At 47.1% G+C, this 11,991-nt stretch overlaps 1 protein-coding gene across 2 annotated transcripts in view; it reads right to left on the bottom strand.

The window, feature by feature from the left end:
* AHCYL2 (adenosylhomocysteinase like 2) overlaps positions 1-11,991 on the bottom strand; it is an 84,290-nt gene that overhangs the window by 22,367 nt on the left and 49,932 nt on the right. For both annotated transcript variants that reach the window (XM_087874384.1, XM_087874385.1), the window contains exon 3: positions 3,239-3,382. In XM_087874384.1, coding sequence (XP_087730510.1) covers positions 3,239-3,382 — 144 coding nt within the window. The remainder of the gene's footprint in view (positions 1-3,238; positions 3,383-11,991) is intronic.

The following is an 11,991-nucleotide window of genomic DNA, read 5'->3' as shown; positions in this document are numbered from 1 at the left end:
AAAAAAAAAAACGTGGCCAGGAAGGAGTGGAGAAAGATGGAAGAGAAAAGTTTTGTCTGCCTTATCCAGAGCTGAAATTCTTTTCTTTTTTTCTTTTCTTTTCTTTTTTTCTTTTCTTTTCTTTTCTCTTTTCTTTTCTCTATTCTCTTTTCTTTCTTTTCTTTTCTTTATTTTTTTTGTCAAGCATGTATAAGATAACAGGTAACAGTATAAACATAATTTGAATACATGAAAAGAGTCAGTAAAAAGGAATATTAGGACAGGGACGGGAGGCACGCTGATGCTCTTATGCACTTATGCACGCCCCTTACAGACCCCTGAGGAATGGGGTGAGGTCCACAGTAGACAGTCTAAGGTTAAAGTTTTGGGGGTTTGGGGAAGGAACCACAGAGTCAGGTAGTGCATTCCAGGCATTCACCACTCTGTTGCTGAAGTTGCATTTTCTGCAATCAAGTTTGGAACTGTTTACCTTGAGTTTGTATCTATTACTTGCTCGTGTATTGTTGTGGCTGAAGCTGAAGTAGTCATTGACAGGAAGGACATTGTGGCAGATAATTTTATGTACTATAGATGTCCAATTCTTTCTCCTCTCCCCTTCTAGGCAGAGTTGCATCAGTCACCAAATCTATTTACAGGACGGAGTAACGGAACTGGAAGGGGCCTTGGAGGTCTTCTAGTCCAGCCTCCTGCTCACTATACCATTCCAGACAAGGGGTTGTCCAATCTCGTCTTCAAAACCTCCAGTGGTGGAACATTCACAAGTTCTGGTGGCAAGTCGTTCCAGAGGTTAATTCTTCTCACTGTCGGAACTTTTTCCTTAGTTCTAGGTTCTGGTCATTCTATTTCCTTTTTTAGCCTTTTCATTTTCTCTTTTTGAAAGGCGTGTAGATGTTGCTTATCTCTAGGTGCCTGTTGATGCCTGATATATACAAGGATAAGCCACTCATCTATAAAGAGAACAAACTCCATTCCCTTCTAGCACTGATGACGTTCCCTAGTTGGGTCATGAAATGTCTTCAAGGAAACAACCAAGCTCAGAGAACACCAAAGGATCGCCCCCCAGCCCTCCCTCCCTCCGTCCCTCCCTGCCTCTGACCTCTTCTTCCTCCACACCACAAATCCTACTCCCTTCTAGCACTGATGATATTGCCTAGTTAGATCATGAAACATCTTCGTAAATTCGTAAAATCTCTGATCTCCGTGTGTTTCGCTGTGCCCTCAAAACCATGTTGTTCCGCCAGGCTGGGCTATCAATGTAAAGATTTTAATTGGTTTTAAATGGGATTTTAAATTTGGGGTTTTATAATTTGGGCCTATTATTTAATAATTTTAATTATTTTTAAACTCTGTCTGTCTTTGTGTTTTTAATTAGGCTGTACAACACCCTCAGTCCTTTGGGAGAAGGGCAGTATAGAAATTAAATAAATAAATAAATAAATAATAAATCTGCAAGGAAACCATCAAGCTCAGAGAGCACTGAGGACACAATAGCCCTTCCTTCCTTCCTTCCTTCCTTCCTTCCTTCCTTCCTTCCTTCCTTCCTTCCTTCCTTCCTCCCTCCCTCCCTCCCTCCTTCCCTTCCTCCCTTCCTTCTTTCCTCCCTCCCTCCCTCCCTCCCTCCTCTGCACAAACCCCACTCCCTTCTATCACTGATGATGTTCCCTAGCTGGGTCATGAAACGTCTGCAAGGAAACCACCAAGCTCAGAGAGCACCAAGAACCCCACAGTCCGTCCATCCGTCCTTCTTTCCGTCCTTCCTTCCTTCCTCCCTCCTTCTGTAAGAAGATAATCAAGCTCACAGAGCATCAAGGACCTCAAAGAAGAAGTAGTCCTCCTCCTCCATCCCTCCTTTCTAGCACTGTTGATGTTCCCTAGCTGGGTCATGAAACGTCTGTACGAAAACCACCAAGCTCTGAGAGCACCAAAGGCCCTACAACCTCCGGAGTCTCCATCACATCCCCCTAAGATACGACAAAGGGGTCAGGAGAGAGAGAGAGAGAGAGAGAGAAAGAGATCAGCAGAAGGAGCCCATGGATGCCAGCAGGATTACAGTTTTGTGGCTTTTTTATTTTTCTTTTTGTGCAGCAGAAGAGAACGCTGGGAGTTCATTTGATTCCGTTCTCTTTTGTAGCTCCGGCAGCAAATCTTCAGTAATTTGATCAGCGTCAAGAGATTAAAGCAAAGAAGGAACTGGGGGGGGCGGGGAAATGAGGCTGGGAGCCGTAGAAGGTGTTCCCTTCAATCCCTGAATAATGGAATGCTTAGAGACGGGGAGTGGGGGAGAGCGCTTAGGTGGTTTTGAACAAACACATTGAACTGCACGAGGCGCAAGAGTAAATAGCGCGTAGGGTCGGGTTCCCAGGACCTGAAGAGATGATGGTGGGTAGAACTACAAATGCCAAACCCACAAAACGCCTTTCTCCATTTTAATCTTGTCTGGGGTGATCTGGGAATTCAGCCACCGTAAAATCACGTAAAGGTTGAGAAAGGGGTCAGGGGGAAAAAACCTTCTGGAAGACAGTCTGTCTGTCTGTCTGTCTGTCTGTCTGTCTGTCCACCCACCTACCCATCTACCCAATCTATCTGTCCATCTATCATCCATCCATCCATCCATCCATCCATCCATCCATCCATCCATCCATCCATCCATCCATCCATCATCTCTAATATCTGTCTGTCTCTCTCCCTTTATCCATCCATATCTATCTCTCTACCTCTCTATCTATCCATCCCTCCATCATCTCTTTCTCTAATGTCTGCCTGTCTATCTCTCTATCCATCCACCCATCCACCCTTCTCTGTCTCTGTCTCTCTCGAGGTGAGACTAGAACTCACCGCCTCCTGGTGATTGGCCCAAAGTCACCCAGCAGGTTTTCACGCCTAAGGCGGGACTAGAACTCACTGTGTCCTGGTGATTGGCCCAAAGTCACCCAGTTGGCTTTCATGCCTAAGACAGAACTAGAACTCACAGTCTCCTGGTGATTGGCCCAAAGTCACCCAGCAGGTTTTCATGCTTAAGGCGGGACTAGAACTCATTACTTCTTCTAGCCTGGTGGCTTCACCCCTAGACCCAACTAGCTCTATGGTCCCCCAGGCTGGGGTGAGATAGGCAACCTACATCCGCAAGGACCAAGGGATGGCTCCCTCTCCGCGCTGGAGCCGATGAATTGAGTCCCGCCAAAGTAAAATCTGCACCTTGACCCAGGAAGCCCAGAGCAGCCGCGATGGCCTCCCTCACCTTGTTCCGCGATTTCGATCTCCCTGCGCCCAAATTCAGCCTGTTTGATGTTTTTCACGCAGAAGTCGCTGCTGCCTTTGCTGTTCCTCTGCTGCTTGTCCCTCGGGGAGGTCTCGTCATCGGAGCTGTCGGTGTAGGAGGCGGCTGGGGAGAGCGGAGACAGAAAGGAAAGGGGTTGAGGAGGAGTCTGGGACGGAAACATCCGCCGTAAACATGGAGGAGCAAAACTGGCGGGCAAAAAACAAACAAACAAACCAGGATCTGTAGCCTTTGGTACATCTTGCCACTTGAGGTTAAGATCTGCCCCCATCCTTTTGGCCTCCTGAAAGGGCCCCAAAACGTGGCTCTTGGCCAACTGTCCTAGAGCTCTGATGGGGGCATCCCACTTTGGGGGTGGCTATAGGAAGTCCTCGAGATACGACCTAAAAACATCTGTTGCTAAGCAAGACAGTTGTTAAGGGAGCTTTGCCCCATTTTACGACTTTTCTTGCCACGGGCTGTGAAGTGAATCTGGCCTTCCCCGTTGACTCTGCTGGTCAGAAGGTCGCAAAAAGGGGATCACGGCACGACCCTCACAAATAGGAGCCTGTTGCCAAGCATCCAAATTTTGTCTGTAGGACCACGGGAGCACTGCAACGGTCGTAAGTGTGAAAAATGATCGTGAGCCGCTTTGTTTAGTGCTGTGGCAACTTTGAATGGTCACTAAATGAACCGTTGTAAGTCGAGGGCCTGCCTGTGTTCCTTGACCAGAGAGGTGTCTCAACTCCTCATCACTAAGCAATTGGTGAAAGCCTCGCACCCAGGTCCCTTCTGTTATTTTGTTCCCCAAAGCACCAAATGGGCAGGAGAAGAAGAAACGATGGAAACTCATCAAGGAGAGAAACAATTTAGAAGTAAGGAGGAATTTCCTAACAGGGAGAACAATAAACCAGCGGAACAGCTTGCCACCAGAAGTGGTAGGTGCTCCAACACTGGAGGTACTGATTTTTCGGAGTATAAGATGCACCTTTTTTCCCCCCTAAAAGGGGGTGAAAATTTAGGTGCGTCTTATCCACCGAATGTAGCCCCGCCCACCCACTGGCCCCCACCCTTTGGCCTCTGCCTCCCAGCAGTTTACCTCCTTGCAAGCAAGCAGCAAGAAGAAACAGCTCCTTTCAGCTTCAGCACAGTCTAATTAGCACAAATGGATTGTCCCGGCCTCCCGACTCTCAGCTGTTTCAGGCTGCAGGATTGCCATGGCCTATTGCTGCGCGGGCCTCTGCTGCTTGCTGCAAGGAGGTAAATTGCTGGGAGCAGATTTTGTTTTTCTTGTGCTAATCAAGCTATGCTGAAAACGAAACTGAAAGTAAAGCAGGCTGTTTGCTGCAAGGAGGCAAAATTGCTCAGAGGCAGATTTCTTTTTCTTCTTTTCCTCACCAAAAAAGGCAGGTGCGTCTTATAGTCCAGTGCGTTTTATACTCCGAAAAATAAGGTATTTAAGAAGAATCTGGTATGATAGAAAAAAATTAGGTAGGATAGAAAGAAAAAGTCTTTTAATAAAGGGTGACATGTTTAAAAGTTAGACTAAGCGATAGAAATAAGAGGAGGGGGAATATTGGTGTATATACACTTTTATAGAATAAAATAAAATGTAATCACAAGAGAAAACACGGAATAACTGGACAACGACAGATTGCAACTTAATATAAAGGTGTATCATTAATAGAAATATATAAGTTGATTGAATGTGATAACTACGATTAATTCTACTAGTTTTATTTGTATTAGAACGTATGAAACTCAGGTGACCGCACTGTTCACGCAATGATTTGATACGTTTGTAAAAAATAAAAAGATTTTTAAAAAAACTTGGAAAAATAAAGAAGAGTCTGGACAATCATTTGTCCATAATGGTATAGGCCAGGTTTCCTGCCTGAGCAGGGGGTTGGACTAGAAGACCTCCAAGGTCCCTTCCAACTCTGTTATTCAAAGCCCCTGAAGGACCAGAAGCAACGGATGGAAACGCATCAAGGAGAGAAGCACCTGAGAACTTCCATACAGTGAGAAGAATTAATCAATGGAACAGCTTGCCACCAGAAGTTGTGGCTCCTCCAACACTGGATATTTTCAAGAAGAGGTTAGGTTAGGTTAGGTTTATTAAATTTGTATACCGCCCTTCTTCCAAAGGACTCAGGGCGGTGAACAGCCAAGATTAAAATACACGCAATATAAAAATTAAAATAAATTAAAACAGAATTAAATCAAATTGGCATCCCAAAAATTTAAAACCCCTTACCCATAAAATAACCCATTAAAATTTTAAGCCAGCCCGGCTTGCTGAAATAGGAAGGTCTTCAAAGCTCGACGGAAAGTACGGAGGCCGGGGATCAGTCGTATTCCTGGGGGTAGCTCGTTCCAGAGGGCGGGTGCCCCCACAGAGAAGGCTCTTCCCCTGGGGGTCATCAGTCGATATTGCTTGGCCGACGGCACCCTGAGGAGACCCTCTCTGTGGGAGCGGATTAGCCGGTGGGAGGTTATCGGTGGCAGAAGGTGGTATCGTAAATACCCGGGCCCTAAGCCATGGAGCGCTTTAAAGGTGAGAACCAATACCTTGAAGCGCACCCGGAAGACCACCGGGAGCCAGTGCAGCTCGCGCAGGAGAGGTGTTACATGGGAGTGCCATGTCGCCCCCATAATCACCCGCGCGGCTGTATTCTGGACCAGCTGGAGCCTCCGGGTGCTCCTCAAGGGAAGCCCCATGTAGAGAGCGTTGCAGTAGTCCAGGCGGGAAGTGACGAGGGCATGAGTGACCGTGCATAGGGAGTCCCGATTCAGAAAGGGACGCAACTGGCGTATCAGGCGGACCTGATAAAAAGCCCCCCTGGCCACGGCCGTCATATGCTCTTCCAAAGACAGCCGGGCATCCAGGAGGACGCCCAAGTTACGAGCCCTCTCTGTGGGGGCCAATGACTCGCCCCCAATAGCCAGCGATGGTGCCAGCTGGCTATATCGGGACGCCGGCAGCCACAGCCACTCGGTCTTGGAGGGGTTGAGTCGGAGCCTGTTCCTCCCATCCACACCCGCACGGCTTCCAGGCACCAGGACATCACTTCAAAGGCATCGTTGGGGTGGTTTGGGGTGGAGATGTACAGCTGAGTATCATCAGCGTACAGATGGCACCGAGATTGGAGAACTATTTGTCCAGAATGGGGTAAGGTCTCCTACCTTGAGCAGGAGGTGCGACTAGAAGACCTTTAAGGTTCCTTCCAACCCTGTTAAGTCTATCACACTGATAAGCGGCTTTTCCAATATTTGAGGGGTTTCCCCCAAAGAAGAGGGAGTCAAATTATTCTCCAGAGCACCTGAAGGCAGGACAAGAAGCAATGGATGGAAAGCAATCAAGGAGAGGAGCAACCTAGAATTAAGGAGAAGTTTTCCTGACAATGAGAACAATTAATCAGTGGAACAGCCTGCCACTAGAAGTTGTGGGTGCTCCATCACTGGAAGGTTTTAAGAAGAGATTGGACAGCCATTTGTCTGAAATGGTATTGGGTCTCCTGCTTGAGCAGCGGGTTGGACTAGAAGACCTCCAAGGTCCCTCCCAGCTCTGTCGTTCTACGTCTCTTTGCCTTGTTGCCCGAGATCATCCCCACATATAATCCAAGTGCCACAAAAAGAAAAGAGGTAACTGTCACCCCACTATAAAAAAGATGTGGGGACTCTAGAAAAAAGTGCAGAGAAGAGCAACCAGGATGATGAGGGGACTGGAGGCTGAAACATACGACGAACGGTTGCAGGAACTGGGCCTGGCTAGTCTAGAGAAGAGAAGGACCAGGGGAGACAGGAGAGCGTCTTCCAATATTTGAGGGGCTGCTACAGAGAGGAGGAGGGGGTCAAGCTATTTTCCAAAGCACCTGAAGGCCAGACAAGGAATCATGGATGGAAACTGACCAAGGAGAGATTCAACCTGGAAATAAGGAGAAATTTTCAGACAGTGAGAACAATCAATCCATGGAACAGAAGTTGCCTTTGGACGTTGTGGGAGCTTCATCCCTGGAAGCTTTCAAGAAGAGACTGGGCTGCCCTCCATCAGAAACGGTGTAGGGTCTCCTGCTTGGGTGGGGGTTGGACTAGATGACCTCCAAGGTCCCTTCCAACTCTGTTAATCTGTATCTATATTTTGCAGGCTAATGTACGAACCCAAGCTCCTCACGAGCCAGAAATCGGATCTGCAAAGCAACCCAGTGGATCTTTTGCCTCTAGGACAGTGTTTCTCAACCTTGGAAGCTTGAAGATGGGTGGACTTCAACTCCCAGAATCCCCCAGCCAGCGCTGCTGGCTGGGGGATCCTGGGAGTTGAAGTCCACCCATCTTCAAGCTACCAAGGTTGAGAAACACTGCTCTAGGATCTCAATTTAAGAAACCAATTCTTATATCTAGGGAGGATATCATCTTTGAACGATCACCCAGGGGATCTCTTGAGGGGGGGGTGTAAAAAGGCCCATCGGTTCTAACGCAAAGAATCCACTCATTTCAACAAGATTCAGACGGCTTAAAAACAACCTGGCGGGAATCTTTGGGGAGCGAATCCCTGCAAGCCGTCCTTACCGCTTTCTACCCGTTTACACAGAATCCGGCTGGGCTTCCTATCTTGGGACCGAAAGGAGAACTGAGCTATGCCAGGGATCTCGTCGTGTACACTTTCAGGGGAGAAGATTCTCGGGGCGTCCATCCGATCGAGGGGCGACTCTTCCTTTCCGCGCAAGCGGGACCCCCCCCGGGAGACGCTCTCCGTCCTCGGATGGCTCCGCATCCAGCCGAGCTCAGTCACAATCGGAGACTGGAGAAGCGTCATAAATAAGAGTTCTGAGCTTGGGTTCCAAAGGCCGGGCGGAATCAAACAAGATCTTCGATCTCATTCTGGAAACAAGAGGCGGTGGCGGGGAAGAGAGAGCGGCTGGGGAAGATCGGGTGAGATCTCTCTCTTGAGCTCTCTCTCTCTCTTTGTGGGAGGGTCTTTCCTAACAGGATCCCAGATCGCGCCAAGCGGGGAACGAAGAATCCAGAGATAAAATAGAAATAGTGCTGAGAGTAATATACCACTTCACAGCCCTCTCTAAGCGGTTTACAGAGTCAGCATAATTGCCCCCCAAAAATCTGGCTCCGCGTTTTACCCACCTTGGAAGGATGGAAGGCTGAGCTGACCTTGAGCCGATCAGGATCGAACTGCTGAAGAATTAGTTTGCAGTAATGCATTCTAACCATTGCACCACCACAGCTCCCTCCCTCCCTCCTTCCTTCCTTCCTTCCTTCCTTCCTTCCTTCCTTCCTTCCTTCCTTCCTTCATCTCCTCCCTCCCTCACTTCCTTCCTCTTTCTCCCTTAGCATTTCGCAATAACCCTTAGACTTATATACCGCTTCACAGTATTTACCGCCTTCTCTAAGCGGTTCTTTTTTTTTTTTAATTGAAAATTATTAAAAATTACAGGAAAAAAAGTATAACAATATGGATAGAATTGCAGAGAGCAATATAATACATATAGAGTTTTAATTTTCGCCTAGAGAAAGGACAAACCTCCATTAAACCAACTCATCAAAAGAAAGAAAAGTTTATCCAGAAGTAAAAATTCTCAACTGCCATGCAATGCTCCTATAAATATTTACCCACGTTCACATTAAGGTTAATATTTTCATTCTTCTTAAGATTTCTTTTTTTGCAGCCAAGCATACCATCTGTCCCAGCTCCTATATAACCCTGATTCTTGTCTATCTTGCAAAAGTCCAGTAAGCTTGTCTGCTTCTGCACAGTCCATGATCTTAACCGCAAAGATCATGGACTCTAAGCGGTTCTCAGAGTCAGCCTATTGTCTGCAACAATCTGGGTCCTCATTTGACTGACCTGGAGCTGGTCAGGATCGAACTGTTGGCAATCAGCAGAGGCAGCCTGCAATGCTGCACTCTAACCACTGCGCCACCATGGCTCTTCCTTCCTTCTTTCCTTCCTTCCTTCCTTCCTTCCTCCCTCCCTCCCCCTTCCTTCTTTAGCACTTAGCAATAGCACTTATATACCGCTTCACAGTGCTTTTCCAGCCCTCTCTAAGCGGTTTACAGAGTCAGCCTCTTGCCCCCAACAATCTGGGTCCTCATTTTACCCACCTCGGAAGGATGGAAGGCTGAGTCAACCTTGAGCCAATCAAGATCGAACTCCTGGCAGTCGGCAGAGTCAGCCTGAAATACTGCATTCTTCTAACCCCTGTGCCACCACGACTCTTGTTGGATGTCGGATTACGCTGAGTTGCACAGCAATGGTGAACATGAGCCGGATATGGAAAAACAAGGATATCAACCTGGCAATCAAATCTAGGTTAATCTGCTCTATCGTGTTTCCCCGTATCTACCGATGGTTGTGAAAGTTGGGACCTTAAAAAAGTGAGAAATGAAGAAACTCATTTGAGCCATGATGCTGGAGGAGGCTCCTCCTGCATCTTCCTTGGACAGCAAAGATAACAAGTGAGTCCTGTAATGCATAACCACCAGACACGCCACGGGAAGGCAAAATCACAGAATTGTGTCTGTCTTTGCCTACGTCACGTTTGGGGAGTTCACAGGAGAAAGCAATTCTTTTTGGAAGAGTAAACTGGTAGAAGGAAACCAGGGCAGAAAAGAATACAATGGGCTGGAGATTCTCAAAGCTGACACAACAGCCAGAGGATAGAACAACTCAAGGGAGTAACATAAGATTGGAAGATATGGAGAGACCCATATGGTCCACAGAATCGCCAAGAGACGGACACGACTGAATGGATAATAGCATCCTCATTGTGGGAGGATAAATCTATCTCAGCATCTACTTCTGTCCTACTATTGCAGCACCATTGAGAGTGTCCTGACATACGGCATTCTTGCATGGTATGGGAGCAGCTCTGTTAGCGGACAAAAAAGCTCTACAGAGAATCATTAAAACTGCCCAGAATATCATCGGGCTCCAGCTACCAGCCCTGGACGACATCTTCGCATCTCGCTGTTTGAGAAACTTGCATAACATTCTCCAAGACTCTTCCCATCCTGCTTACAATCTTTTTGGACTGCTGCCTTCGGGCAGAAGAGACAGGACAATTAAAACTCGGACCACACGTTTTCTGAATAGTTTTTATCCCAGAGCTATAATTGCACTCAACAATGAACTCAAGGGCCACCATCAGTGAGCTGTTGGACAGCATTACTTGGTCTGTTGTGTGGATGTTTGGGTGGTTTAGGGGTGGGGAATTTGTGGTGGGTGGGAGTATGTTTGGGGATTGTTATGTGTGTTGGACCTGGTCTTTGGGTGTTCAGTGAATTTCGTTGTATGGGTATACTGTGTATACATGTACAATGACAATAAAGTTGTTGTTGTTGTTGTTGTTATTATTATTACTATTATTATTATTATTATTATTATATCCACTGGAAAGTTGCAGGGAGTAAGGCCTAGGAGTGGACTTGCAGGCCTCACTGAACCGAAGTTTTAAACTAACATAACTGCAAAATGTACCGGACATATTTCTAATGTGCTGCATTTTCTGCAAAGTACATGGTTTCGAGATAAATTTGGAATCAGAATATTGAAACTGTGAGAAATAAGGAACTGAAAATAGACAATGGATAGAGGTTTGAGATGTACACACCGGTGTTTGCTTGTAGACAGTGACGGACAGTAAGAATGTAAGAAAGAACAAGGAAGTGAAACTACGGAATGCGTATGTCAGTAAAAAAAAAAGAAAAAAGGTATAAGAAGTGTGGCCTGAGATGAGAATGGTGTCCTTTGCCCGATAGCAGTCCTTGTAGGACCTGCTAGGCGACATTGGAACCTATTTAATAATGGGTTGTGGAATTGCATTGCTATGTTGGCTGCTCATGTTCCAAATTGCTCATGAATAAACCTTTGAATCTTAAAGTAAGATTTATTGCTTGTGGTTTCCTCTTTGGGTTTTTTTTAATTGGGATCTTTTAATAACATCGTCCTCATCCTCCAGTCCTCTTAGGACCCCTCCCTCCTGCCCCCCCAAGGTTTGCAATGGCACAGCAGTGGGGAAGGGGGTTGCTAGAGACGCTTCCTCGTGTTCTCCGATGCCAGCAGGCAGAGGGCTTTGACAGTAGGACCGTGTGGCACGCTGCAGGCAGGCAAAAAGAATTAAAAGAACAGCTTTTCTATTTAAGCCTTCTTATCGTAGCTGTATTTTCGGGGGGTGGGGAGGATGAAAATGGATCCTAGACCATTCTGGCTCCAACAACGGCATTATATGACACATACTGTCAAAGATTATTCTGCCTGCCTAGGCCTCCATATCTGTCTCTCTGCCTGTCCCTCTATCACAGTGTTGGCGAACCTTTTCGGCACAGAGTGCTGAAATGGGAGCACGCGCGCACACGCACAGAGGAGCGCCGGAAACTGGAAGAGCAGCTGAGCCTCCGGTTTCCAGTGCGCGCATGTGCGCCGGTCGCCTGGTCTTCTGGTTTTTAGTGCTCCCATGCGCGAAGGTTAGCATGTGGGTGCCGGAACCCGGAAGAGTAACGGGCAATGGCTGGCGTGCCGAGAGAGATGGCACGCGTGCCATAGGTTTGCCATCACGGCTCTATCTTCTATCTATCCATTTGTCTGTCTGTCTATCTATCTGACCATCCACCCATCTCTATTTCTCCCTCTATTTCTCTTTCTCTCTCTCAATCTATATCTAGCTATCTATCATCTATCTAATCTCTCATCTCTCCATCCATCCATCCATGTCTCTATTTCT

Source organism: Pantherophis guttatus, chromosome 7 (genome assembly GCF_059756535.1).
Source record: "Pantherophis guttatus breed Tessera chromosome 7, ASM5975653v1, whole genome shotgun sequence".
Lineage (NCBI taxonomy): Eukaryota > Metazoa > Chordata > Lepidosauria > Squamata > Colubridae > Pantherophis > Pantherophis guttatus.
Note: the sequence above shows the minus strand (reverse complement) of the source record. Positions and strands in the feature narration are given on the sequence as shown.